Here is a 25178-nt window from a genome sequence, read left to right as displayed (position 1 = left end):
AAAAAAAAGCGAGGGAGGGACCGTGTTTGTAGTGTGTAGGGGGGGGGGGGGGGGAATAAAAACAATCAAAGCCCACAAACCCACCTAGGTGCTAAAAGGATGTGCACCTAGTAGAGGAAGGCTTAAGAAAAAGCAACATCTGGAAGTGGTTTCTGTTTCAAATGGCAAGTGAGTGTGTTCAAATGGAACAAACTGACTGTGGGAAGTGGCAGGTTTCTGTATCGTCCTGTTTCCAAAGCAGAGCCAGGTGCCTTCCTGGAAGAGGTGCCGCAGCCGAATACAGTTAGCACAAGCCAGAGTAAGTGATCCAATAGCCTGTTGTGGTCCTGATCAGCTTGAATCTGTTCTAAAATTCTGTATTATTTTAGGCCCCTGAGATGTAGGAAGTTGCTGAGTTTCACAAGAATTCCTCAGCAGAGCTGGGAATTGGTCACAGATCTGTAGAGTCCCAGGTCAGTATCTTGGTTCCTTTTTATATGTTTATACACCTTCTTTTAATTTGGAGCATCTATCAGGGTCATCAAAACACGTGATCCCAGAAGAAAGGCATGCAGCTAGCAAAGGACAGTTCAGCCTGCAGTTATCGTACTAAACCCTAGTTGCAAGGGCAGATGTGTTCCTAATGTTATAACCGTGACAGAATGGCTAAAAGGAAATGATAATTTGGTAAAGGGGTTGAATGTCAGATTCCTTGTGATTTGTCAGTTGGAGCAGTTAAAACCTAAAGATAACAGCTTATTAATATGTCAGGGTTGATTTCAAAGGGCTGTGCTGCTGAGCAGCAAGCCAGTGGATCAACCAGTGAATAATTCTGTGCTTTGTACCCAGTTATGTGATGAGAAATACATTTCTGATGCTTGAAGAGCTCCTGGCTATGAAGAAGAGTGGGGAAGAGCAAGGGTAATGGTCTGCACTGGCAGACTACTATAGCTTACTCAGCTCTATAATGAGACTTTTGGGCTTACTTCTGGGTGTTTTACTGCTAGTAGAAATACAGTTGCAGCCATGATGGTGTAAGGATGTAAGCGAAGAAGATTTGCAAGGGCAGCATAGTATCAGCTGGTTTAATAGAAGATGTACTTGGAAAATAGAACAAATGTTTGGGTACACCAGCTGTTCTTCAGGCTTTGTGTCCCTAAAGGTTTCAATGGCAGTGTCCTGGGTGTTTTAACCAGCTGCATCTCAAATCTTAGTGTGATGAAAAAAGCATAGTTGATACTAAGATTATAGGGAGCTTTAGGAAGCTCTTGATGCACGGTTGGCAGAAAGGATTCTAGAGACTACTTGCTCTTTTGGTTTTGTAGTAAATACTTTGGGTGTATCTGCTTTGCTTACATGAGCTACAGAAGGTGTGTCTGTGTATATACACAGCTGTATTCACAGATTAATTGTGAGATAATCAGCCTTGTCTGACAAAGTTGTGGTTAATTCTGAGTGCATTTGGCAGCAGTTCTTTAACAGGAGCAATTCAGTGCTGTAGCTGCTGGTTCCAGAGATTCCCATTTGGTTTTGTGTTTTGCTTTGTTTTTTTAAATTACACCAGCTTTTCCTTCAGTATATCTGTATTTCTTTACTTCATCTTTCTGAATAGTCACCCTCTTTACCAGACAGCTTCTTGCACTGCACTTGTCTTCCCCTATAGACTGAAGGCAAACAGGCATTCCTCAGGTAATGGCAATATAGATTTTAACCTGTGACAACCATCTTAGATACTTTTTTGGATGTTGCTTCAGTGGAAGCTTTTATGTGGCACAACTGCAGTTCTCTCTGTGTATTTATCTCCACCACCCATTTAAGTGCCATGCTTAGTGTGGCATTGTAAAAGAACACTTGCAATCTCTAAGCTTAAATTCAGCTATGTAAGTACTTATTAGGATGTACCCCATTTTGATATTTCTTCCAGCAGGTAATTTCTAAACTGTGACTGTAAAATATACATCTGTGCTGGAAATAACACTTTGTCTTATTTTTTGCAGTGTAGGTAGACCTTGATGCAATTTGCTTGAGTGGTTTCTTTTAATGTACTCACATCTGGGCATTTGAAGCTGTTTAAAGGCAGCACGCATCAACAGAATTCATCAATTTTTAAGCAAGCAAGCATTTGATCCAAAAGATGTTGCTCTGAGAGTCAGTCAACTCTAGTTTTGGCAGAACTGCACAAATCCTGCAGCTAGGAATGCTCTGCTGAACATACTGAACTTTGAGTCCCCAGAGGAGCATGCCAGGAACGGGTTTGGCCAAAGGTACAATGTCAGATTGTGAGCCCCTGACGTCACAGCAGGAGATGTTTGGGAGTGGGATGTTTGAGCTTGACTGACAACCCAGTGGGAACTTCAGAAGAGATATTCTAGAATGCTGGGGTAGAGAGAGACATTCTCACAAGTGTGGTAATATGTGGTAGACATCTGGGGTCTCTCGTTTTCTGAGCAGGTTGTCTGTGTTTGTATAAATACAGGGCAAACTGGGCTGCTAAGTCTGATTCTGCTTCTTCCATGACAGGTGACTTTTGACACAACCGGTCATTTTAGTGAAGGAGCCATAAGAAAGAGAAGCCTGGAAGGACTAAAGCTGCAAGAACAGGAGCACGATCAAAAAAGGGGGGGAGGGGGAAGAGAGAGGGTTGAAAGGTGAGAGTGTATTTTTAGAGGATGTCCCATTTTCTTGAGATTTGTTACTCTACTTCATACCAAGTAAAATCCAGGAAGAGTAGCTAATGTAAAAATACAGGCTTTGAAGAAACAGGAGTCAGAGAACTTGAAGCAGTACTATGTAGTTTTTAATCTATGTGTTACTGTCAGAAAGAAAAGCATCATGTTAATTCTGTGTGTAAGGCATCAGGTGGAGGGGTGTGTGTGGGTAATGAGAAAGGTTGGACTAAAGACATGCTGACGTCCCTTTCAGACTGGATTATGCTCTGATTGTGTGGGCCCGGAGTGAAAATAGAGAGCTGTTGCTCTCAGATTGTTCTGAGGCTTGATTGCTTAAGATCTTGCATGTGGGTGTTTTGTAGTGCTCTATGCTGCAACATCAAAAATTAATGTCTTTATGCCCTGAAGTAAAATTAGTGTGACGTACATTTTTAGGTGCCTCCCACTAGACTGGAAGGTCCAAAGCTAGAGATGAACACTTTTCCGCCTTTCCCACTATCCCTTTTTACATGTTGTTTTTCATTGTTGTTATCTTTAGGGCAGTGCTCTTAAATTTTGTATACAAGTAATAGTAGTATATTGAAGTTTTAATTCTGTAGATAGTGTCCTAAACTGTCACTAGTAATTATGTTACACACCTTAATATCTTAAAAAAAAAAAACAAACCACAACCCAACATTTAGCATGCGGAGCATAGCAACTCTAACACTAGGACTCTGAAAACACTGCTATGCTTCCATCATCAATACCTTCTTACTCAAACACTTTAAAAAAAAAATCACAACTTTTGAACACTTTAAAGTAAATATACTTACTTAATAGGTAAAGCAAAAGCCATGAGCGCAAGCAAAGCAAGGAATTCATTTGCCACTTCCCATGGGCAGGCAGGTGTCCCCAGGAAAGCAGGGCTCCACCACACCTAACAGTGACTTGGGAAGACAAATGCCATCATTCTGAACATCCCCAGCTTTTATTGCTGAGTACGATGTCATATGGCATGGAATATCCCTTTGGTCAGTTGGGGTCAGCTGTCCCAGCTGTGTCCCCTCCCAACTCCTTGTGTGCCCCCAGCCAAAAGAACACTTGCAATCTCTAAGCTTAAATTCAGCTATGTAAGTACTTATTAGGATGTACCCCATTTTGATATTTCTTCCAGCAGGTAATTTCTAAACTGTGACTGTAAAATATACATCTGTGCTGGAAATAACACTTTGTCTTATTTTTTGCAGTGTAGGTAGACCTTGATGCAATTTGCTTGAGTGGTTTCTTTTAATGTACTCACATCTGGGCATTTGAAGCTGTTTAAAGGCAGCACGCATCAACAGAATTCATCAATTTTTAAGCAAGCAAGCATTTGATCCAAAAGATGTTGCTCTGAGAGTCAGTCAACTCTAGTTTTGGCAGAACTGCACAAATCCTGCAGCTAGGAATGCTCTGCTGAACATACTGAACTTTGAGTCCCCAGAGGAGCATGCCAGGAACGGGTTTGGCCAAAGGTACAATGTCAGATTGTGAGCCCCTGACGTCACAGCAGGAGATGTTTGGGAGTGGGATGTTTGAGCTTGACTGACAACCCAGTGGGAACTTCAGAAGAGATATTCTAGAATGCTGGGGTAGAGAGAGACATTCTCACAAGTGTGGTAATATGTGGTAGACATCTGGGGTCTCTCGTTTTCTGAGCAGGTTGTCTGTGTTTGTATAAATACAGGGCAAACTGGGCTGCTAAGTCTGATTCTGCTTCTTCCATGACAGGTGACTTTTGACACAACCGGTCATTTTAGTGAAGGAGCCATAAGAAAGAGAAGCCTGGAAGGACTAAAGCTGCAAGAACAGGAGCACGATCAAAAAAGGGGGGGAGGGGGAAGAGAGAGGGTTGAAAGGTGAGAGTGTATTTTTAGAGGATGTCCCATTTTCTTGAGATTTGTTACTCTACTTCATACCAAGTAAAATCCAGGAAGAGTAGCTAATGTAAAAATACAGGCTTTGAAGAAACAGGAGTCAGAGAACTTGAAGCAGTACTATGTAGTTTTTAATCTATGTGTTACTGTCAGAAAGAAAAGCATCATGTTAATTCTGTGTGTAAGGCATCAGGTGGAGGGGTGTGTGTGGGTAATGAGAAAGGTTGGACTAAAGACATGCTGACGTCCCTTTCAGACTGGATTATGCTCTGATTGTGTGGGCCCGGAGTGAAAATAGAGAGCTGTTGCTCTCAGATTGTTCTGAGGCTTGATTGCTTAAGATCTTGCATGTGGGTGTTTTGTAGTGCTCTATGCTGCAACATCAAAAATTAATGTCTTTATGCCCTGAAGTAAAATTAGTGTGACGTACATTTTTAGGTGCCTCCCACTAGACTGGAAGGTCCAAAGCTAGAGATGAACACTTTTCCGCCTTTCCCACTATCCCTTTTTACATGTTGTTTTTCATTGTTGTTATCTTTAGGGCAGTGCTCTTAAATTTTGTATACAAGTAATAGTAGTATATTGAAGTTTTAATTCTGTAGATAGTGTCCTAAACTGTCACTAGTAATTATGTTACACACCTTAATATCTTAAAAAAAAAAAACAAACCACAACCCAACATTTAGCATGCGGAGCATAGCAACTCTAACACTAGGACTCTGAAAACACTGCTATGCTTCCATCATCAATACCTTCTTACTCAAACACTTTAAAAAAAAAATCACAACTTTTGAACACTTTAAAGTAAATATACTTACTTAATAGGTAAAGCAAAAGCCATGAGCGCAAGCAAAGCAAGGAATTCATTTGCCACTTCCCATGGGCAGGCAGGTGTCCCCAGGAAAGCAGGGCTCCACCACACCTAACAGTGACTTGGGAAGACAAATGCCATCATTCTGAACATCCCCAGCTTTTATTGCTGAGTACGATGTCATATGGCATGGAATATCCCTTTGGTCAGTTGGGGTCAGCTGTCCCAGCTGTGTCCCCTCCCAACTCCTTGTGTGCCCCCAGCCCTCACTGGTGGGATGGTGTGAGGAGCAGAAAAGGCTTTGACCGCGTGTGAGCACTGCTCAGCAGTAATGAAAACATACCTGTATCATCAACACTGTTTTCAGCACTAATCCAATCCATAGTCCCAGACTAGCTACTGTGAAGAAAATTAATTCTAACCCAGCCAAAACCAGCACACAGCTTCAACTTTAATTTTTTAGAACAGTGGAAATAGTGTTGCAGTATCTCTTCAGTGGGACCCTCATGCTAATCTGTAGGGAGATTTGGTAACTTAAGAATTAGATCCAAATAATCAGTCTCTAATTGCGTCTTTGGAGACAAATGATGATGTGGCTCTTTGAAAACCCTGGAATACAGAACACTGGAAGAGAGAAAGAACTTTCTAAACGTGTGTGTCACTTGGATACACGTCATCTCTGTGCCATGTTTTTTCTTTTAAACGTTATTCTAACAAACAAGATTTCTTGTTAGCCACATGCAGATTCTTGGTGACTGGTTGCTTCTTATTAGCATTTCAAAGAGTTGCATCCAATTCTCCAGGACTCAAAATGTCAAACAAGTGTCATCTAAATTGTCCCATATTGATAATTACCTAGAAAAAGACGTGGTGATGGAAAGAAGTTCAAGAGAGAAAAAAGAAAGCTAAGCTGGAGAGGAGAGAAGAGAGGCAGATAGATGGAGATGAGAAACATCCCCCAAAGCAGCGGAAGGTACCAGCTGAAGAGCAGCAGTGGCCAGAGAATATGCCTGAATGGGAAGAAAGGAAATCCCTGCTAGCTCAGAGAAGAGTGGAGTCTGTCAGACTGCTTACAGTCCTGTTAAACCGTGTGAAAGTAAGACTATTTTAAAACATATTTTAAGTTTCAAAGGGTATTTATTCAAGCCTGAATAATTCACTAGACATTTGATGTCTTGATGCTGTCAGAAGAATGCCTTGGCGTTGACCCAATACTGAAGAGGCCTGAGGTCTAAATCTTGTGACAGTGGGCTCTCATCTTGCCCTGGGAGCAAAGGTAGCACATTTCCCCCCAGAAACTTTGCCTTTGATGCTTGTTTGAGGCCTTGTCATTACTGAGTAGAAATAGGGCTGGAAGGGCTGTACAGGCTCTGTTAGATTTGGTCCAGCAATGCAAATGAGGAGTTTCAGGGTGGGGACAGAAATGATGCTATCTCTGCTTGTTTTGGCCTCAGGTCTGCAGGAGACAATTAAATGTTGCGTTTCTAGTAGCCTCCCTTTTGTGGCCAACACTAAGCTATCAGTTTTATTTCAGTTTGATTCAGCTAATGTGTTGTGAAAGTCAGCAGAGGAGTGATAAAAATTTGAGTGTTTTGCACACTCATCAGTGTTTGGAGGTTTATTTTAGTGCTTTGGGTTAAAACAGAAGTTTTAAATGAAAATGGGGGGTTTCATTTCTCAGGACGGCCAACATGGCTTTGTCTTCAGTATTTGCTACATGAAAATGTGCTTGAAGCTTTTAACAAGTGTATGTTTTCCCCAATCCTTGATGAGTAAGATTTCCAAAAGACTGTAATTTCCTAAGAGTTGAAGTCAGACCCTTGCCATTCTGCATGGCATCTGTCCCATAACATCTGACACTGCCTTCTTAGTTATGAAGGTGATGTGTTTAATAAACTTCTATTTTCTTGGTTTCACCACTTGGAAAGCTTTAGATTGTTTTAAATGAGTCCAAATACAACCAATGTATAATGAAGCAATTTATTCTAAATAAAATATTCAGTCTATAAAAGTGTAGTAATTTTACCATTGCACGCAATTCTAGCTGTTGTGATTCTGTGATCAAAGAAAGAATAAATATTATGCAGTTGCAGTCAGATGAATTAGTTGAAAGGTCCACTTTCTTATTTAATTGAGAATGCAACTTTCTGAGATGAGAAAATACCTGTAGTACTAACTTGGGAATAGTGAGATTGTATGGTCGAGCTCTGAACTAAGCCAAAGTTATCCCTCGCCTGTATAACTTTTCTGTCTGTGGGACTGCTCGCTCATGAGTTTGCAGTTTAGCATTCTATAACAATAAATGTGCATAATCACTTTCCTGAATTTTTTTTTTTATTTGAAGGATTTTGCACAGTTGGCAAGTCAAAAAGTGGATCCTTCATTGGGCGTAAGGAAGGATGATTCCTTTTCTGAAACAGCGTTAAAAGACATACATCAGGAGCTAGTTAACTCCTATATTTATACACACAAAGACGTGGAACATAAGGAGGAGTTTAAGTGCCCGCAAACCCAAAAAGGTGGCAGGATACGTAGTGAGGAAGGAGATGTGAGTAACCTCCATGCATCTACTTGCCATATAGTCAGGACGATTGTAAACGATCCCTCTCCAGCCCCGAGTTCTGATGCGCTGCCCGGCAGAGACACCAGCAACCCCTTTGGCTGTGGACCTTTACTGATCACCGTTACACAGGACGGCAGGGTCATCAAATCTCTCGATGGAAGGGACAACCCAGCCCTGGATGTAGTTCACACACAGACAGTGTCTGATGAAGAAGGTTGCAAAAAGCCAAAGGTTTATGAGACTGATGAGTTCATCCATTATTTACTAAACTACTATCAGACACCAGGCTATGCACGTGTTTGCCCAGAGCCAAAAACCACTGCACATGAGCGCTGGTGGAAGAGAGTGGTGTCTGATGAGGATAGTGATATTGACATCAGCTTGAGTGGCAAACACGTACAGCACTTCAGAGGAGTGAGTCCTGTACAAAACCTCACCAAGAAAAACTGTAATCACGACAATAACTGTAGACTGGTGATCACTGTTGGGGAACTTGAGTCAACAGATACGCTGTTAGAAAACAGGACCCAGGGGGGTAGGTTTGCAAAAAAGTTGCAAGTGCAGGGGAATCACTCACTGACTTCTGATAAGTTACCACTTGCTGGACTGAATCATTCATTGGATTGCACTGCTGTTAGTCATGACAAGGAATTCAAACAAGAAGATGGTAGTGATGAAAGTACCGTAGCGCTCAAGGCACGTAGGTCTGCTTGCAGATTAAAGGATTTGTTGGAAGACATCAGTGATTCCAAGTACTCTAGAGAGGCACGTAGCAGCTTAATGAAGAGAACAGAAAGAAGGTGTGAAGAAATTTACACCAATTATAATAAAGGGTGCTTGCCTGCCAGAGCCAGGGAAAGACAATTACTGGTTTATCTTGAAAATGTAACTCTGGAAGGTCAAGAGAAGGCAAGCAGCAAATGTAGCTTCTGCTCGAATTCTGTCTACGAGGGCTTTGGAAGGCAGTGTGAACATAAGCTTAAAAAGTCATGCAAGAGGTCTAGTAGTAAATTAAGATGTGAAGGACAGAAAAGTGAGAGACAATCCAGAGAAGAGGAGAGAGATGCTCACAAAATGAAGAAAAAACGAAAAAAGCTTTCTTCTAATCTTTTATCTGATGAATGTGGCTTTTCAGAGACGGACACTTGTGTGCAGCTGGAGTCACTCAGAAAGATACAAAGAAAATGTAAGAAAATGCTCCACAACAAAGTGAAATTAAAGACACTTCACACCGCTATGGCAACACCAGATGTTACCCCTCATGGTGGCTCACCACTTCAGGAGACCCTCCAGAGGACAGGTGAGAAAGGGGGACACCAGAACTAAGATGAGGTTAGTTGCCGCAGTGCTTACAGTGATGAATGGTAAGTGTTTTTAAGAAGTATAAACATGGCATAAAAAAAGAGTGTGACTTCTATGCAGTTGAAGGTTTGTTCAGTTTAGCTCAAAACCACGATGCACGGCTGCAGTTGAAGAGCAGTATTTGTCTGCTTTATTGTATAGCAAAGCATCTATCATGGGCATTAGCAGATAGGTGGTTGTTCTGTCAGAAACAACATGCATGCTAACAACTCAACATGCTTTAGAAAACTAAAACGTTGTTAGGCAACTCAGTATGTGGTACATCTGGGTGGGAGGTACTGTCTGAAGTTAGTAAATTTATATACAGGTAGTCATCTGATCTCTGAACAGGATTGCTACGTTTCTGGCTGTTGTTACAGCCCTTTCACAGTTTAGCATGATTGCAGTTTGTTGGCGGGTACCTTAACAGCTGCCTCCCCATACCCTTTCCCTCCCTCCCTCCCCAACAAACTCCTTTCAAGTAACTTTTTCATGTACTTATCTACAGGAGACGAGAGGAAATTAATCTTGAGAAGAGAGATGGATGCAGATGTCAGAGGATGCCCTCTTTTTCCTCTTGAGATAATTCAGACAAACCCCTGCCCAGATACTTTCTGTGGAGCAGAGCCCAGAAGAGGATGCTGAACAGCTGCTATGTAATGGCTTTTAAGTTTTTATATAGAAGTGGGAGAAGAAAGCCCTTTGGCCATTAGAAGGTATATGAAATACTGGGGTTTTCTTTTGCTTAGGTAATTCCTTTGGCTAGAATATCTAACTGATGTAGTGAGCCACAAAACCAGAATCTGTGTTTGCCTTTTGGATTACAGAGGACCAAAACTTTCTCCAGGGCTAGACAAACTTTCATGGACCAGTTGCTAAGAACTGGAAAAGTACAGATTGAGATCTCAAAGTGTTATATTGTGATTTAAGGTAGGGAACCATGTAAATAATCAAAGTTACAGTATTAGTAATAATGAGTCATTGGAAAAAAAACTTAGCTATGTAAATCCTAGAGCAAGCATATGAAGTGCCTCCTCAATCAGATTGTAAAAATGATGGGACTGGAAGGTGTGTGGATTATTTATACTCAATTGTGTGAAGTAATAGGTTTCCAAATATGGAAAAAAATCCCATCTCCTGTAAAACCCACACTGTAAAAATGTTTGTTTTCTATTTACATTGGTAGAGGTGTTTCTGAAAACATGCTGGTCTTTGGGAGGATGGATTTCACTGAACTTGTGAAATGGATATAGCACTTCCAGGAACTTGAATGATTGTCTGAGCAGAGCTCTGAATGTTAGGTGGTGAAAAGGCAGTGCTTGTCAGCATATTGACAGTCCCCACATATATATATGCAGGCTGAAAATCAGATCACATGATTTCAAAATGTGCTCTTTGCAGTGCTCACATGCAGTGAGATAGCTACTTAGTATGGGTTTTCTTACAAACAATTTCCAGAGGAATTGTCAAATGTTGTCAGATTTGTGTTGCATGTAGGTAAAAATGTGAAAACGCAGTCTAGAAGCTTGAGTTATATCCATATTTATTCAGCTGCCTATATTTAGAAGACAGCAACAATTGCTTTTGGACAAAGTCCCTTAGCAAGATATAGAGGAGCAATTCTAAGTTCAATACACTAATTATTTCAGCTTTCATTTTAGTACGCTTTATTTATTACATGTCAATATACTAAGTTTATGTGATGATGTTGCCTTCATTACATAGAATCTTACCCATGTTTGTAACTTCTGCTCTAATAAATAGTAATTAAAAAAAAATAATTGTAATTGTTGATGGTAGATAGGTTTCTCCCCAATGTTTAATAATGGCGATTCCTACAGGCTTCTAAGCCAGGTCTTATCAATCTTCTCTGTTCCCACATTCAGATGATGAGTGCCTTTTCAGGGTCATGAATGACAAATGGTTGCTACTCAAAGTACTGTTGATCTATTACTTCTATCTAAAAATATCTTATTTTCTTGACAAATATTTTCTGACTATTTTGGAGAACCTTTATGCCCCTCATAAGTCTTCTTTTTTAGAATTTTATAGTTATAATGAAGATCAACATTGTATTTGTTGACCATGTAAAATGTTTCAGTTGCACTGATATGACATACCAAGGGTGTTTTTTCTCTATGCAATATTTGCAGATTAAAAATGGCAAAACTTCCTCCTCTGTCAATCTAGAGACCGTTCTTGTCCATAATTACCCATTTCTCATGAGACAGGCCTTTCAGTTACAGGTGAGGAAGTATTTCTTTTTGTTAATCTGGGGGAACAGGAACTAAAGATTTCCTTGGGTGTAAATGTCCAGTGTTTTATCAACGTGTTGTCACAATATTCAGTAACAAATAAATACAGCAGTTCTGTAATTGCTTCTTGCATTCACCTATATTGATTGAAACTGAGAAAAGAAACCCTTTATCTCCAAGTCCTTATTCCATCTAAAAGATTGTTAGTAAATAAAATATGTGTGCACTTAAAATGCGAGACACCATTGTAATCTTAATACTGAAACAGAGCTTTTGTGTTTCCTATTTGTTTACAGGTGGCATTATTTAGAACCTGGTTTGAGGTGTTTTAATATTAGTTCCTTCCTTTTCCTATCAACGCACTTAATTTGAGCCCCATTCTTTTGCACACTGGACTGTTAGGTATAATTTTGTTTATTATCCTGAAGGTTAATCTTTAAAGATACACATAACAGTTTGCTTTAGAACTTTTCAAATACCTTTGTAGATTAAATTCCAATAGTTACAGGAATAAGTGTTATATCTCAAGTATGAAAGTTACAGAATGTTTAGACAATCAAAATATTAAGTAGGTGAAAAGATGCATTAAAAGCAGCATTTTTATAGTTCAGCAATGGGAACGTGTAACCTTGCTGGAATAACCTCACACCTTTTAGTTTGAGCCTGGTGTGTGCTGTTGCACTCGGGTGGTGTTTCAAGAGGTTGGGGTTTTTTTATGGAAACTCTGTTTATTCTGACACGTATGAAGTAGGGCCCTGAGACTGCAGATCTTGCAATCAAATCTGAAGTTAGTGCAAAACTAATGAAAATGCCTGGTAACAGAGCTAGTGAGAACAGAAAGTCTTCTCAGGGGCACTGGCTGAACTAAGCTTGTTATTTGAAATACGTGGCCGCTTGGTTGTACCCTGTGCAGAATGCTGAAGTTGAAATCCTACAGGCTGTTTTTAAAGCAGAAATACACAATACCCAGTATTATATCAGTCCATCTGCTTGAAATACAAGAATACAGCAATTATGATATAAAGCCCTTTCTTCTTAATCCAGAGATTCCAGGCAATGCATAGAAACACCTCGCCTTTTGTAAAGCCCTTTACATAACTCTTGACATAAGCATTCATTACTGAACTTTTTTTTTTTTTTCACTGAAACAGCATGAAGAGCTAATAAAGATGATTAAGAGCAGGTAGAGTCTGGACAAAAGAATACCTGAATTGCACAAAGCAGCTGACAGCGTGCCAGAACTGGTTGGAAATGAGATGCTACTCAATTGTTTTGATTTGCCCTAGAGCTCTTCACGCACACCTCGGTGACACACACAAGCAATGGGTGTTCAGACACTTCAGCTGAGGGAGATCACTGACAGTCTCTGCTCTTGGTTGGCCATCGTGTCCTACTTGGTTAATGTACAATCTGTTAAGGTACCTGGCGTGGTTCTTTTGGCTTAGTCACTGTGGCCAGTCACTCTTGACAGAAGGGATCAAGTTGCAAGTAAAAAAGAAGCCAAAACTCATCCGTTTTCTCCAGCGCTTTAGAATAAAATAAAATCCATGCCTGCTGCTTCATGAAACCACTGCTTTTGTGGCTCACTTCTTCCCCTTTCACAATAAATTCTCTTTGTTTTCTCTGAAAAAGCAGTCTTACCGAGTAGTACTTCCTTCCCAAGAGGCACAGATGCTTAACATTAAGCTTTGCTTTGTGTTACTGCAAGTTTTTTGGGTAGTTTTTATTTATTATTCTTTGTGATGCATCATGTTATAATATGTAGATTGATATTTAACATAGCGTTAGTTCCTCAGGATATGTTATGAATTAACTTAAGAGTCAGGTGATTGGGTTCACTGAAGGGTAGGTTATAGCCCAGCCTAGTTCTACTACACGACAGCCTTCCCAAGCTCCAGCTCTTGCTCAGTTTTCACAATTACTCGTGCCTTTTTATGCCTAACTCTGTTTTTACAATGGCAAAGCATATTATACAACATGAACATGTTCTATATTTAATATCCTGTTATACTACAAAGCTGTGCTTACAGGCGTTCAGCTAGAAGATATATTCTGTTGGATAATGTAAGGTATTGCAGAAAGACAATATAAAACTGGAAACACTGGGGGAGGATTAAGTATCACATTTAATTGCAGTAAATAAAAACAAACATCACCATTATGCAAGAGTATTTTATTTTCTGCCTTAAACAAATAAAAAAGCACATTTCTGATTTGAGGTAAACCATTAGTAGTAGTTTGCAAAGAGTATAAATGTCTCTAAAAATAAAATAGCAACACAAAGGTCGTGACAAGATTAACATGTGTCTCTAGACCTTCATTAGGTAGTTCATACAGTACCACTTTACGAACTATCTGGCTCAAACAACCGCACTCTTCATTTGAGGGCCCACTGGAACCAAAAGAAAATACCATGACAGTGTTGGGACTGAGGGAAAGTCATTGGTTCTCCACCACAGATGGTCTCAGGCACTTTAACATGTTGTGTCAACTTGTTTAGGAAAGCTGCTGTTGTGCAATGCACTTTTACTTCCGATCAGTTTTGCCTCATCTACACCTTCCCACTCAGGACTCGGTTCATCATTTTGGTCGTGTTGCCAAATTGAAACCACTCGGCTGAACCAGAGAAACAAAGTACAGGGAACTACACCAGACAGGCACCCAAGGAGAATCACCTGGACAAGAAACACGTTTACAAGTGACCAGCAAATCATTAGTTATCTCCTTGGAAGTTCTGACAAAGTTTTGCAGAAGTTATTTTGGATGACAAAGGAGCACATTTACATTTTTCCTTGGTCAAATCCATTTACCCAGCCCCCTCTGGTAGGAGACTAGCTTACATAGTTGGAACAAATCTAGTAATTAAGCATAGATGTGAGCTAAGAGAGCAAATAAGTAAAAAACAATTCAAAGGTCAGGTGCCCCAGGCATAGCATTGCTGGTTATGAATGAGATTGTGCCGTTTCGTTTAATGGCAACATTCCAAAGCAACAAAGGCCTCAACACAGAAACGGCTTACACCACATTATTTTATTTTGTACAGGAAACTTGTAGAAGTTACATTGACCAGAAACATTTTCCTGCTGGTTAAAGCTGCATTTGTTAATCATGCCATACCAGCAATGTCTTTTTTAGGCCTAGGAATCAATAGCAGATGATCTTCCTCGTTTAATATAACTTCATTAAAATTCACAGAAGAGTTTTACTAAGAGGAAAAGTGAATGAATAGTAGTCCAGTGGAGCCACACTTCATTGTGTACCTGGTTTTATGCCTAGTTACACTCGGTATCTAAACCTTTGTAATATTTCAGATGTGCTTTAAAAGTAAACAAAGAATATTAATCCATGCATAATTATGCATGACTGAATACACCAAGTATTCATCAGTCCTTATTAATTTTGTAAGTATCTAAAAGTGATTTAACCCCTCAAAAATTCTTATATTTTCTTAAAGCAGTTAGTGTCTCATCTGTAAGCCTCTATGAAACTCCTTAAAAACCAAATTATCTTATTGGATTACATTGCACCACAAATGAGTGTGATGTTTCATGGACAAATAAAATATAGTCCCTTTTCTAAAGGAATTACAACCAAGGCCCAGATCCCGCAGAAGCTGACACAAAACAAGATTTAGTGGAATTTGTGTTGCATATGTGAAGTTACTCTTGTGCTTGTGTCCACAGTGCTAGGTTGTTAATGAAAAACTGGATTTCAACCTACTCTGCACTAAATGGTGATCGAAGAAAAACAGTAATAGTCCTTTATTGCCAAAACTGCAGTTTACTTTAGCACAGGCATTTTTTGTGCATACTTCAGATTATGCAGGTTTAAAGGAAGACAGATCTTTCACCTTTAGTAGTTTACCACCGTGTTGTGGTAAAAGGAAACCTTTGAAAATAAAGAATTCACTCTAACTCTGGACCTTTTGTAAGCATCGCTGCTGTTGGAACTTGTAAAACAGAAGTGGAATGTTACAAAGGACCCATTACGATTCAAAAATAGATTGTTCCTCACTGCACTCTCTAGTCTTTCTTTGCATCCCGCGCATCTTTTTCTTCTTCATCGGAGTATACAGTGGGTTCCTCCCCTTCCTTCAGCAGCTTACCAACATGGTGATATTTAACTGGGAAAAACAAAAGAATCCAAGTCATTATTCTGCCCTGATGACGTATCTGTTTGAACTCCTAGGTCTGTTTCCTGAATTAACAGGATGCCTATGTTACAATAAAACAGTTCTCGCTCTCAGCAACTTGTTCCAAATACTGAGGGGAAGGAGAAAATTTGAAATCAACTACTGAACTACTATTAATGTTGTAGTAACTCTAATAAACATGCAAAGTAAATGTAACTATAGTTCTCCTTCTATTCCCTAAACCAAAAGATGAATGAACGTAAAGACATGTGAACTGAGGGACTCATCCAGCCAAAGAAACAGAATCCTGGATTAGATTATTTCTCTTTCCAATGTCAAAGCTAGTTTTTCAACAATGGATTCTTAGAATATTTACGTTGTGTATTACACAGGCATGCACACACATACATGCACACAACTTTCAAGGGTTTTTATTTTTTGCAATATATGTTGAAAATATCCAATAGAACAGAAGAGAGATCCTTTCTCCCAAAGATAAAGACAGATCTGTTATCCGATTATGCAGCTAAGCCTCTGCCTTATTTTGTATCTCTTTTTGAATACGTAAAAATGCCAAGATCATATACATGTAAGAACTGAGAGCTATGCCATGTTGCCCATCTTTCAACTTCAACAAAGCAAAAGATGCTTCCGACTGCAGGTATTTTGGACTAGCATTGTTGTTATAATTAAGAAGAATTTGAAGCAACTGCCTGCCAAATTTACTAGAAACATAGTAATAAAAAGAGTGCAGTTCATTGTCAGTCCCGATGCCCGACTCTTGAAAAGGGAGATATAAACACTAGTTTTTGGTAGCATAGCGCTGATTTTGGGGACATACTTGTTAGCATCATAAAACAGCCATTCAGTGTGTCATGATTAACAGTCTTGATTAAGACAGAAAGAGCGCCAATACAGTAGGGGCACATGAGGTCAGGACTGAGACGTCCTAATGACATTATGTGGAGGAACAACCATTCTAGCTAGTGACATTAACCCTTTAATACCAACCACTAGATTTAAAAGCAAAAAACCATTTGATTTCCACTATACTACTTTTTTTGTATATGCAATTTCCATCATATATACATATACGTAAAAATTTATTAAGACAAACAACTGATACATTTATTTTTTGTCTTATCCGAATAGAAATAATCCCTTTGGTGTTCACTTGCCTAAAAGGCATCATGAGATATGGAGGAATTATTCTTCAACAAGATACATAATAGGAGGAAAAAAAAATACCAGTGGACATGCCCCAGTGGAAGGTCAACACAGCAATTTCCATAAAACTGTAGTTTGAAGTTTTTAAGCAGCAAGTTGAGGCACATGACACAAAACAGTCGGAGTTGTCTTTTTTAAGCTCTTAATGCTAAGCATAGAAAAACAAGGCAACTATGAAAGTTACTTCCTTCTGTTAATTTTAGCAGAAACATCCAAAGTCTGCCACTGACCCTCACTGGCACGGTAACAGCCAGGCTGCTTGCAAGCACAGAGCTGTAATTTGCCCATTTATTATCACTTTCAGGGGGAGAAAGTCAGCTGGATACAGTTGTCCGCGAATCTGATAAAGCCATCAGCAAGGCCATACAGAACAATTTATTTAGAGTAAAAAACAGTTGTACCAAGAGCTCCAAGGGGAAAAAGCCAAGTTCGAGGCCAAACTCAAAAAACACAAGAAGCAATAACTCAAATGTTATTTCCATTTCTGAGAAGCTGATCAGGACATCAGCTTCATTTCTCAAAGCATTAAAATCTAATCGTCTCTATAGACGGGGTCTTTGCTACATCAAAACCATACTCTTAATTTCCAGTTCCTGTCAACTTTTTGGGTGGTCTTATAGATCTTATCCTATGACATCTCTCCTTTGGTTCTGTAAGGTGCAGCAGGAGGGAGAACGCAGAAGGAAAACCTGACATTTCTCTTAATTCTTTTGAGTAAGAGTAATTCTGGTAATACTTAGTAAACTGAGGCACTAACTCAAAGTAAGTTTCCAGAGTGATGCTTCCAGCTGGTAACAGCCTTTTAACCATTGCTTCCTTTATTACACACAGTAGTTAACTACTTCTTTGTAAATAGATTTAAAATTACTTACAAGTGAATTGTGACTCCCAGTCCCTCAAGGTCTCTTGCTGTGTATCGTTGAGATCAGAGAGGTCATCATAGTCATCCCTCAGAGCCTCCTTATCCAGGCAGAAAGTGGCAAGACCTCGGGATGCATCTCTTCCAGCAAAAATCCCATATGGGCCCTCTTCAAAATAAAAACGCAAGCAGCATTATTACAGAGCTAATGGATGCTGTATGACCTTCATCGATCAGAGTCCCCAGACTGAAAATGATGATGAGTCACCACCCTGACCTGTGGGTCAGAGGTGCCTCAAACTTCTGAAATGTTTGAAGTTTTATTCTACTTGGCAATGAAGGAAAACAGAGGAAGGGGACAAGAAACAAAATCATGGGAAGAGATATTGAGTTTGCTGAAACATCAGGACAATGACCCACACAGAGGTGCATGGAACATACAAATAAGGTAAGAGTAAGTGTACAAACTGGGAAGCACATCCTCAGAAACAGAAGAAGGATTTAGAAGTCTGAGGTGGAATGGAAGTTTGTTAAGAGACACTCCTTACTTAAAGAGCTGAAATGATGACTTGACAGAAAATGTGGTGGAGATACTAGAAATTACCAACTTGGAGGAAACCTCTATTAAAACTTTCAAAATGCAAGATGAACCCAACTGATCAAAACACGCAACTCACAGTAGATCAGAGATATCTTATCAAGACAGACTCTTGCTAAACTTAACTAATGATTAACTTGCTTGCATGACAAGCTGAAAATGGAGATATCACATGTTGCAACTAGACACTGAAAGTTCTTAAGAGTTTAAAGAAATCAGATGTGAACTCTGGTTACCGTAGACAGCACACCACCTTCCACACCTCCCTGAGTGAGCTTTTTCCTAAATTCATCTGAAGAATCTTACTTTTCCATTAAAATGAAAACCAAAGTAGCCAGTTGTGACGGAACCATTCAGCAATTACCAAATTAGATCTAATGGGCAACTTTTAGTGTCATCAAGGAAAGTAGCACCCAAAGCACAGTCCTTAAGTCAAGTAGTTTTCAGTTGCACAAATACGAAATTGCACATCTAACTCAGCCATACACGTCACCTTGAGTGCTGCAGAATGCAAAGTTACAGCCCAGCATCATTCAGTGACAGCCTCCAGTCTATGTTTGGACCAAAAGTAATAATCTCATCATGCTTCCAAACAGCCTCCTGCAGTGTTCTCCTCATCTCCAAATAGCACTGGCAGCTCACCGCTGCAGCTACCAGCTGGCCGGTCGGCTCAAGAGTGGTCACACCAGACAGATCCTGGTACAAATCAGCAAGCCTCGGTGAGGCGACTTAACAGGAAGGCTCTGTTAAAAATAAAACCCCATGGCCCAGTGGAGGTGATTAAACTCTTACCCCTGGGTGCAAGCACTCCCACCCACCTCATGGCGAGCTGCTCCAGGAGCCCCTGCACAGCTTGCTCAATCTCTGCACGTTGGAACCGCCCTGCGCTCCCGTTAGGAAGGCGGTTTAATCTAAATTGCCCAGTATTTAGTATAGATATTATGCAATAGAGTGATGTCCGCTAAAAGCCGGGAGGGAATGGAATGCAAACACTGAGGGAACACTTCTCTTCTGCTGCCTGGCACCAGGTGAAGGCACCCCAGGCCAACGCCGCCGCCCGGCCCGAGAGCGGCACAACCCCCGGCGGTGCCTGCCGCCCGCCCTGGGAAAATAAAGGGGATAAATGAGGCAACACCGGAGTTTTCACAACACCGGGGCCCGACACCGGAGCCCAGGCAGCGGCAGTAACCCAGGGCTGCAAACCTTCCCCCGGCCGCGCTGCGCACACCCTTCCCGGCCCTGGGAGAGCCCGACCCTTTCCCAAACCTCCGGACCGGGAGCAGGGCCGACAGGGCGCGGGCAGCTCGACCCAGCAGGCTCCCGGCCCGCTAGCCCCGCAGGCGGGTCGGCCGTTAACCCGGAGCACACCGAGCCCCGCGCAGGGGGACACCCCCCCGCCCTTCCCCGCCAGCACCGACCCTCCCCGGCCAAACCGCCGAGACCCCCGTGATCCCTCCGGCCAAAGAGCCGGGGGCTGAGCCCCCCCCTCCCCGGCCCTCACCGGGCCCGTAGAACTTCCTGCCGCGGGTCACGTCGAAGACTTTGCCGTTGACGGCCATGAGGATGCGGGGGTCGCGCACCCCGTCGTAGGGCCGCAGCTGCGCCAGCGTGAAGTCGCGGCGCTTCATCTTGGGCAGCGGCGGCGGATCCGTCTCGCCCGCCGGAGCCGCCGGCCGGTCGCCCCGCAGGATCTGGTAGAGGAGGAAGAGGCAGAGGCCCAGCAGGCTCAGGTTGAGCGGGGAGCCCACGATCTCCAGCAGCAGGCCGCCGCCGCCGCCCCCCGCCTCGGTCGCCACCTCCTCGCCGGCCACCGCCATCTCCTCGCGGGCCATCGGGCTGGGCTGGGGCTGCGCTACCGGCACGGAGGGCTCTGAGAGGCGGTGCGGCGGAGGTGGGGAGGAGAAGGAGGAGCCAACGGCCCGGGGGCGGCCCGGCCGTGCGGGGAGGAAGGGAGGAGCCGAGGGCGGGAGGAAGCTGAGGCGTGGGAGCGGCTGCCGCCCTCAGGCTGAGGGGGTGGGCGCCGGCCGGCTCCTGGCCCGGCTCCGACAGTAGGTGGTGGTGTGAGCCCGGGGATGGCGTAGGGGAGCCCGGGGATGGCGAGGGGAGCCCCTCAGCCCGCGCAGCTGAGGGGAGGGCGGCTCCGCGGAGGGCGCCGGCGGCCGCCATTCCCCGCTGAGGCGGCAGCGGGTCGGGTCAGGCCGCGGCGGCAGAGGCGTCTCTGTGACACACAGTTTCACAGAAATTTGGGCCAAAATAGCCTCGGAGTTGCATTAAACCCGCGTCAAAGCTGCCGTGCGGGCATGTGGGAGCTAGGCAGTCCTTTCCCGGCGCTCGCTCCTCCTGTGCCAGGGGGCAGCTTTGCTTTCCTGACAGGGCAGCATCTTTTCGGAGCCCTTACTAGTGATGGTGCCAAACTCAAAGTAGGAGAAGTAGGAGGAAATTAAAAATTTAGGGGTTTTTCCCCTTCAGGTAATAGTCCCTGACCCCAACAAACCACAGAAGCAGTAACCACAAAGTACTTTTATAACATGAAAAAGTGGACTTCATTCAGGCTTCTTTTCAATGGACGTTTTGGTGAAGTAAAACTTAAGATGAAGGCAGTACTAACTTGATGTTACCTACGTGATCTGGAGCAACTGGAGCCCTGACTATGGCCGAGCCCTGACTGGTGTCAGCTGCACCTTGGTATCTGGTGTGAGAAAGCAGAAGTGACATTTTGGGTCTCAGTAGTTGTCTCTGCAAATTGTGTCCTTACCATCCTTTTAAAAGAACGCAAGCCTGGTCAGAATATCATCATTCCCCCCACACAAGTGAGTAATTACACGGGGTACACGTAGAAAAGCGTTCCAACCTTGATCTTGCATTGTAGCTTGGCAGGTGGTTCATATCACTGCTTCAGTGGATGAAGGCTGCTTTTACTGAACCTATCATTGGGACATTTAGTTAAATATCATCACAAGCAGCACATTTCATTTACTTTCTAATTCTCAGTGTTAGGAAGATTTTAACTCTGTGGGCCCCTGGGGCTACTGATACAGCGTTTTGCCTTTTGGGATACACTCAATTCCTCCCAGTACTAAGGTGTTTAAACGTGTTGGCTCTTGCAAGGTAGGGTGTTTGGTTCCACCTACTGTCTGATTTGGGAAGCTCCTTGTTTTATTGATCAGCACGTGGACCTTGATCTCTCCTTTGATGGTATACACTCACTTTTGCTTCCACCTGCCCTGTAACTTGAAAAACTCGTTGTTTCATTGATCTAATGGATGAGATTGTATTTGGTAATAAAGTAGGTCTGGGGTTTGACCCTATTTAGGATATTAGATAAACCTCTGAAACTTTAGAATTATTCAAACTGGGAACTGTATTACCTAGATGACAGTTAATTCTGCTCACTGTAGACACTGTTACACTTCATTGTGTTGATATTACATGCTAGAAGAATAGACGTAAATAAACCAGAAAATTGGAGGGACATTTTTCCTTCTTTTTTTACAGTACGTTTTGTTCAAGAGAGAGGAAAAAACCCAGACTCCAAAACAACCCCAACCCTGAATTTGACCGTGAACCAGATGCTGAAGGGAGGGGAAAAGAGGCTTTGTTTATGCCTAGTATCCTAGAGAAACCATCCAAGAACGTCATTCTTAGATAAAGAAGGTCCAAGACACATTGCCAAGACTGATAGAATCTCAAGTTATCTGCCATATGAGCACTGGTACTGCAAGTTCCAGTTGCCCAATGTCAAGCTCTTTTTTTTACCTTGCAGCATAAAAAAAAAATAATTCATATGCCTCAGACCACATCTTATTTAAGAAAAAAACCCAGATATTGAGAAATAAATGGGCATAAATAAAATTATGATACATCAGTCAGAATTATGTAAACTCATGAACCTTTTGTTCTCACTAGCAAGCTTACTTGGCAATTCCTTTAAATGGAACTGAGGTTCTAGTCAGAACAGAGTTGGCCCCAGCTTCAGTTAAATACCACAGGCTTTAGCTATACTCCCACACAGGTTTTCCTCTCCATTCTATAGACAACAAGTTTCCTTCTTGAAACCATTCTGTTAACAACATCTGTGAGATGGGATGATAAAGCAGTTTTAATGTAATGCTCTCTTCTTATTAACTGAGGAAAACTTTGGAACTCAGATAGCTTTCATATCCTTGCAAATCAAGAGTAGTTTAAACAGTTTTAAAATATTCATACTTCGGGGTTTTTTTTGATAACCAGCATAAATCTGTAAGTGATGAAGCAAAATTAGTTCTGCTACATCTCAGCATTCTTCTTACTGTTCTATTTCCACTTTGGAACTTGTCTGGTAGATCTAATGAATCTTTCAGAGCATATTTAATGCTTCTAAACAAAGAGTGCTTAGCCAAGGTTCCCCATGGTACGCTTTCCCTTGGCTGAGTACACGGGGACCATTGTTACCAAGCTGGTTTTGGTCCTCACATTCTCTCATTGCTCCTTTGGAAACCCTCCACAGAAATTCATTTCTCTAGCTTACCTAACTGACAATTCAAACTATGACTGCAAGAAAGTTTTCAGAAGTTTGCAAAGATACTGATGCCTAATTTGCATTACTTCTGAGCAGATTCCCAGGGCTGCTGGTCACCTGGAACTATTGCTGGCTGAAAGGACCCAGGGGTTCTGAAGTAGGGATGAGTAGTCTCTGCGCTTACTGAGAACTGGGGATGAATAAAACCACTGGCAGGTTAGATCTTTACTGTCCAGCCTAAAGTCTGATTTAGAACTCCCACCTGATAATTTGAGAGATTTCAGTAAAGTACCAGAGGACTGCATTACAAACAGTTTGGAACACCAAGTAACAGCCATAGAGAGAAGTTTTGCCTTGTGGTCCAATGGCTTCTTGCAATCTGTACACTTCTCAGGTAACTAAGCAAAGTAACTAGAAAGCAAGATTAAATGTGCCTTACAGAGACACAAGGAATTCAAGCCCTCTAGGGAGAGACAGCGTATTGTGTGAGACCATCCAATAAATTTACATAGTCAAGCTCCATCATATCTGCCTGGTTCTCACAGCTGGTGTAATACAGGTATTACTTCTCCCTTTTTTTTTTTTTTTTTTTCCTTCCCCTGGTAATAATTTAACTTACTAACAAGGAAAAATAAATTAATGATCACGAGCTTTTACTGTCTAGTGCCTTGCTTTCTATGCCAAGAAAACAAAGCTGCAGAGATCCAGTGGGTCAAACGTACTCCTAATGCTGGCAGCAGGTGTTTATATTAAGCTGTTGTTAGAGCGGGTCTGTTCCAGGTGCAGAGCAGGCACCTGACCTAGGAATGCCCTGGATTATGTCTAGTCCTCAGATCAAAAGCATAGACCATCTTTCTGCTGAACTTCCTTTTTTAATAGTTTTTATTTCAATCTCTGTCACATTTCTGTTTATTTTTTCAGTTGCATCTTCTGACTTTGTAGCTGTGTTCTTCATCCAGCTAAGTGCTAGAAGAAAGAACTTTGCAACGTGAAGATGACATTATGCTGAAGGCTATCAAGATCCTGTCATTCCTGAAGATGTATGTGTAAACATCTGCACCATAAAGCAGCTCCAGATGGGAATTTTTACCAAGTTTTAGAAAATGTGTCAGAGAGGGGGGCTGGAAAACCAGAGACTGCTCAGAAACATACTGATGTGAGCTTGTGACTAAAATTTCCTCGCTATCCCCCAGCCTCGACTTCCCCCCTGCTCGCTTGCCTTTCAGGCTGCCAGGACAATTAGGGTTTTCGATTCAGTCATGCCAAACAGGACCGACAGTCACCATGACAAGAAAGCTTGGTCAGTATGTACAGCAGCTACGCTGAGAAGTTTTGGAGATGTCTTTTAACTACAGATGAAGATCTGGGTGTGAATTCTCAGTAAGGGCTCCTTTTCTGAGAGGCAGCAGATGTCAAAAACAATCTGGACAAGCTGTAGATACTTCTGGAAGAGGCAAGGAAAAAAGAAAACGTAAGTCTGCTTGTGATTATTGCAATGTAACAGTCTCAGTATCCCTAGAAAGCATGCAGATTGACACTGAAAGGGTAAATAAAGTCCTTGACTTCCTGACAATAACTCCTTGGATTCACTTACAGGTCTAATGAGCCAGGAAGGTTTTATGTGTCAAAAATTACTGGATGACATGAAGGAAAGTTGGTGCATTCACAGATTGAGCCAAATCAGTAGCACTGTCAGAGAGTAGGAAATGTTATCTCTGCTCTGTTCGTGTCGGATAGGGAAATGGTACCCATTGCATGTACTCGTGTTCTTTACAAGGACCAATTTTCACTTTCACTGGAGACACTCAGTTTGCATTTTGGAATGCATGAGCCGTCTTCACTCATGTCACTATATCCCTGAAGCAGGGCCTGTTATTTCTCTGTTGCTGTGATGTTGTGCTAGTTCTGCTACAGAGCACGTCAGACTGAACGTGAATTGAGAACCGACTTCAGCAGTAATAGATTTAAAGGTCAGAAGAAGGGAGGTATCCATGAACTAGGGTGGCAGAGGTTTCTAGGTGTAACCTTGCGCCGTTGAAGTTGCAGAAATGCAGCAAGACAGGCGTAGATTCTCATCTCAGTTTGAGTTTATTGAGCTGAAAGCTGCTTCTCACACTCCTAGTTGATGAGGAAGCGCTTGGGCTGCCTTTGTTTGCTCTGCGTTAGTCGGGTGGCCAAACCCAGAGCAGCACAGAGGAGAGCAGCAGGCAGACAGGTGGAAAGACCATCACTTGTTTTTTCCCCCTTCCAAATCATCTCGGTGTCCCGTTCGCTGGGATCCACTCCCAGGTGCACGCCGAGCCTCTGTCCGGACGCCTCGGCGATAGCGCTGGGAGCCGCTGGGCGGC

The 25178-nt window shown here is 42.1% G+C and overlaps 2 protein-coding genes across 2 annotated transcripts in view; one reads left to right on the top strand and one right to left on the bottom strand.

Annotated features, from left to right (window-relative positions):
• LOC106895484 (A-kinase anchor protein 17B-like) overlaps positions 1–11773 on the top strand; it is a 17811-nt gene extending 6038 nt beyond the window's left edge. The window contains 5 exon segments of the mRNA XM_014954916.1: positions 4401–4528; positions 6217–6271; positions 6274–6453; positions 7702–9220; positions 9770–11773. Coding sequence (XP_014810402.1) covers positions 4401–4528; positions 6217–6271; positions 6274–6453; positions 7702–9220; positions 9770–9906 — 2019 coding nt within the window. The 3' untranslated portion in view covers positions 9907–11773.
• A 1897-nt stretch (positions 11774–13670) lies between these two features.
• PGRMC1 (progesterone receptor membrane component 1) lies at positions 13671–20243 on the bottom strand. The gene is made up of 3 exons (XM_014955155.1): positions 19834–20243; positions 17748–17903; positions 13671–15639 (listed from the first exon to the last, which is right to left on the bottom strand). The coding sequence occupies exons 1-3, from the start codon at positions 20162–20164 to the stop codon at positions 15539–15541; spliced, it is 588 nt and encodes a 195-aa protein (XP_014810641.1). The 5' UTR covers positions 20165–20243; the 3' UTR covers positions 13671–15538.
• Positions 20244–25178: the final 4935 nt, after the last annotated feature.

The sequence above is a fragment of the Calidris pugnax genome, unplaced genomic scaffold, assembly GCF_001431845.1.
Source record: "Calidris pugnax isolate Ruff unplaced genomic scaffold, ASM143184v1 scaffold38, whole genome shotgun sequence".
NCBI lineage: Eukaryota > Metazoa > Chordata > Aves > Charadriiformes > Scolopacidae > Calidris > Calidris pugnax.
The sequence above is the reverse complement of the archived record's forward strand: the minus strand, read 5'-3'. Positions and strand labels throughout refer to the sequence as shown.

Bases quoted from the DNA above. Each gene is read 5' to 3' on its own strand.
- PGRMC1 (XM_014955155.1), bottom strand. From the start codon at position 20,164: ATGGCCCGCGAGGAGATGGCGGTGGCCGGCGAGGAGGTGGCGACCGAG. The intron at 17,904-19,833 runs GTGAGGGCCGGG...TTTATTTTGAAG, and splicing joins CAGGAAGTTCTACGGGCCCG to AGGGCCCATATGGGATTTTT. The intron at 15,640-17,747 runs GTAAGTAATTTT...TGTTTTTCCCAG, and splicing joins CTGGGAGTCACAATTCACTT to TTAAATATCACCATGTTGGT.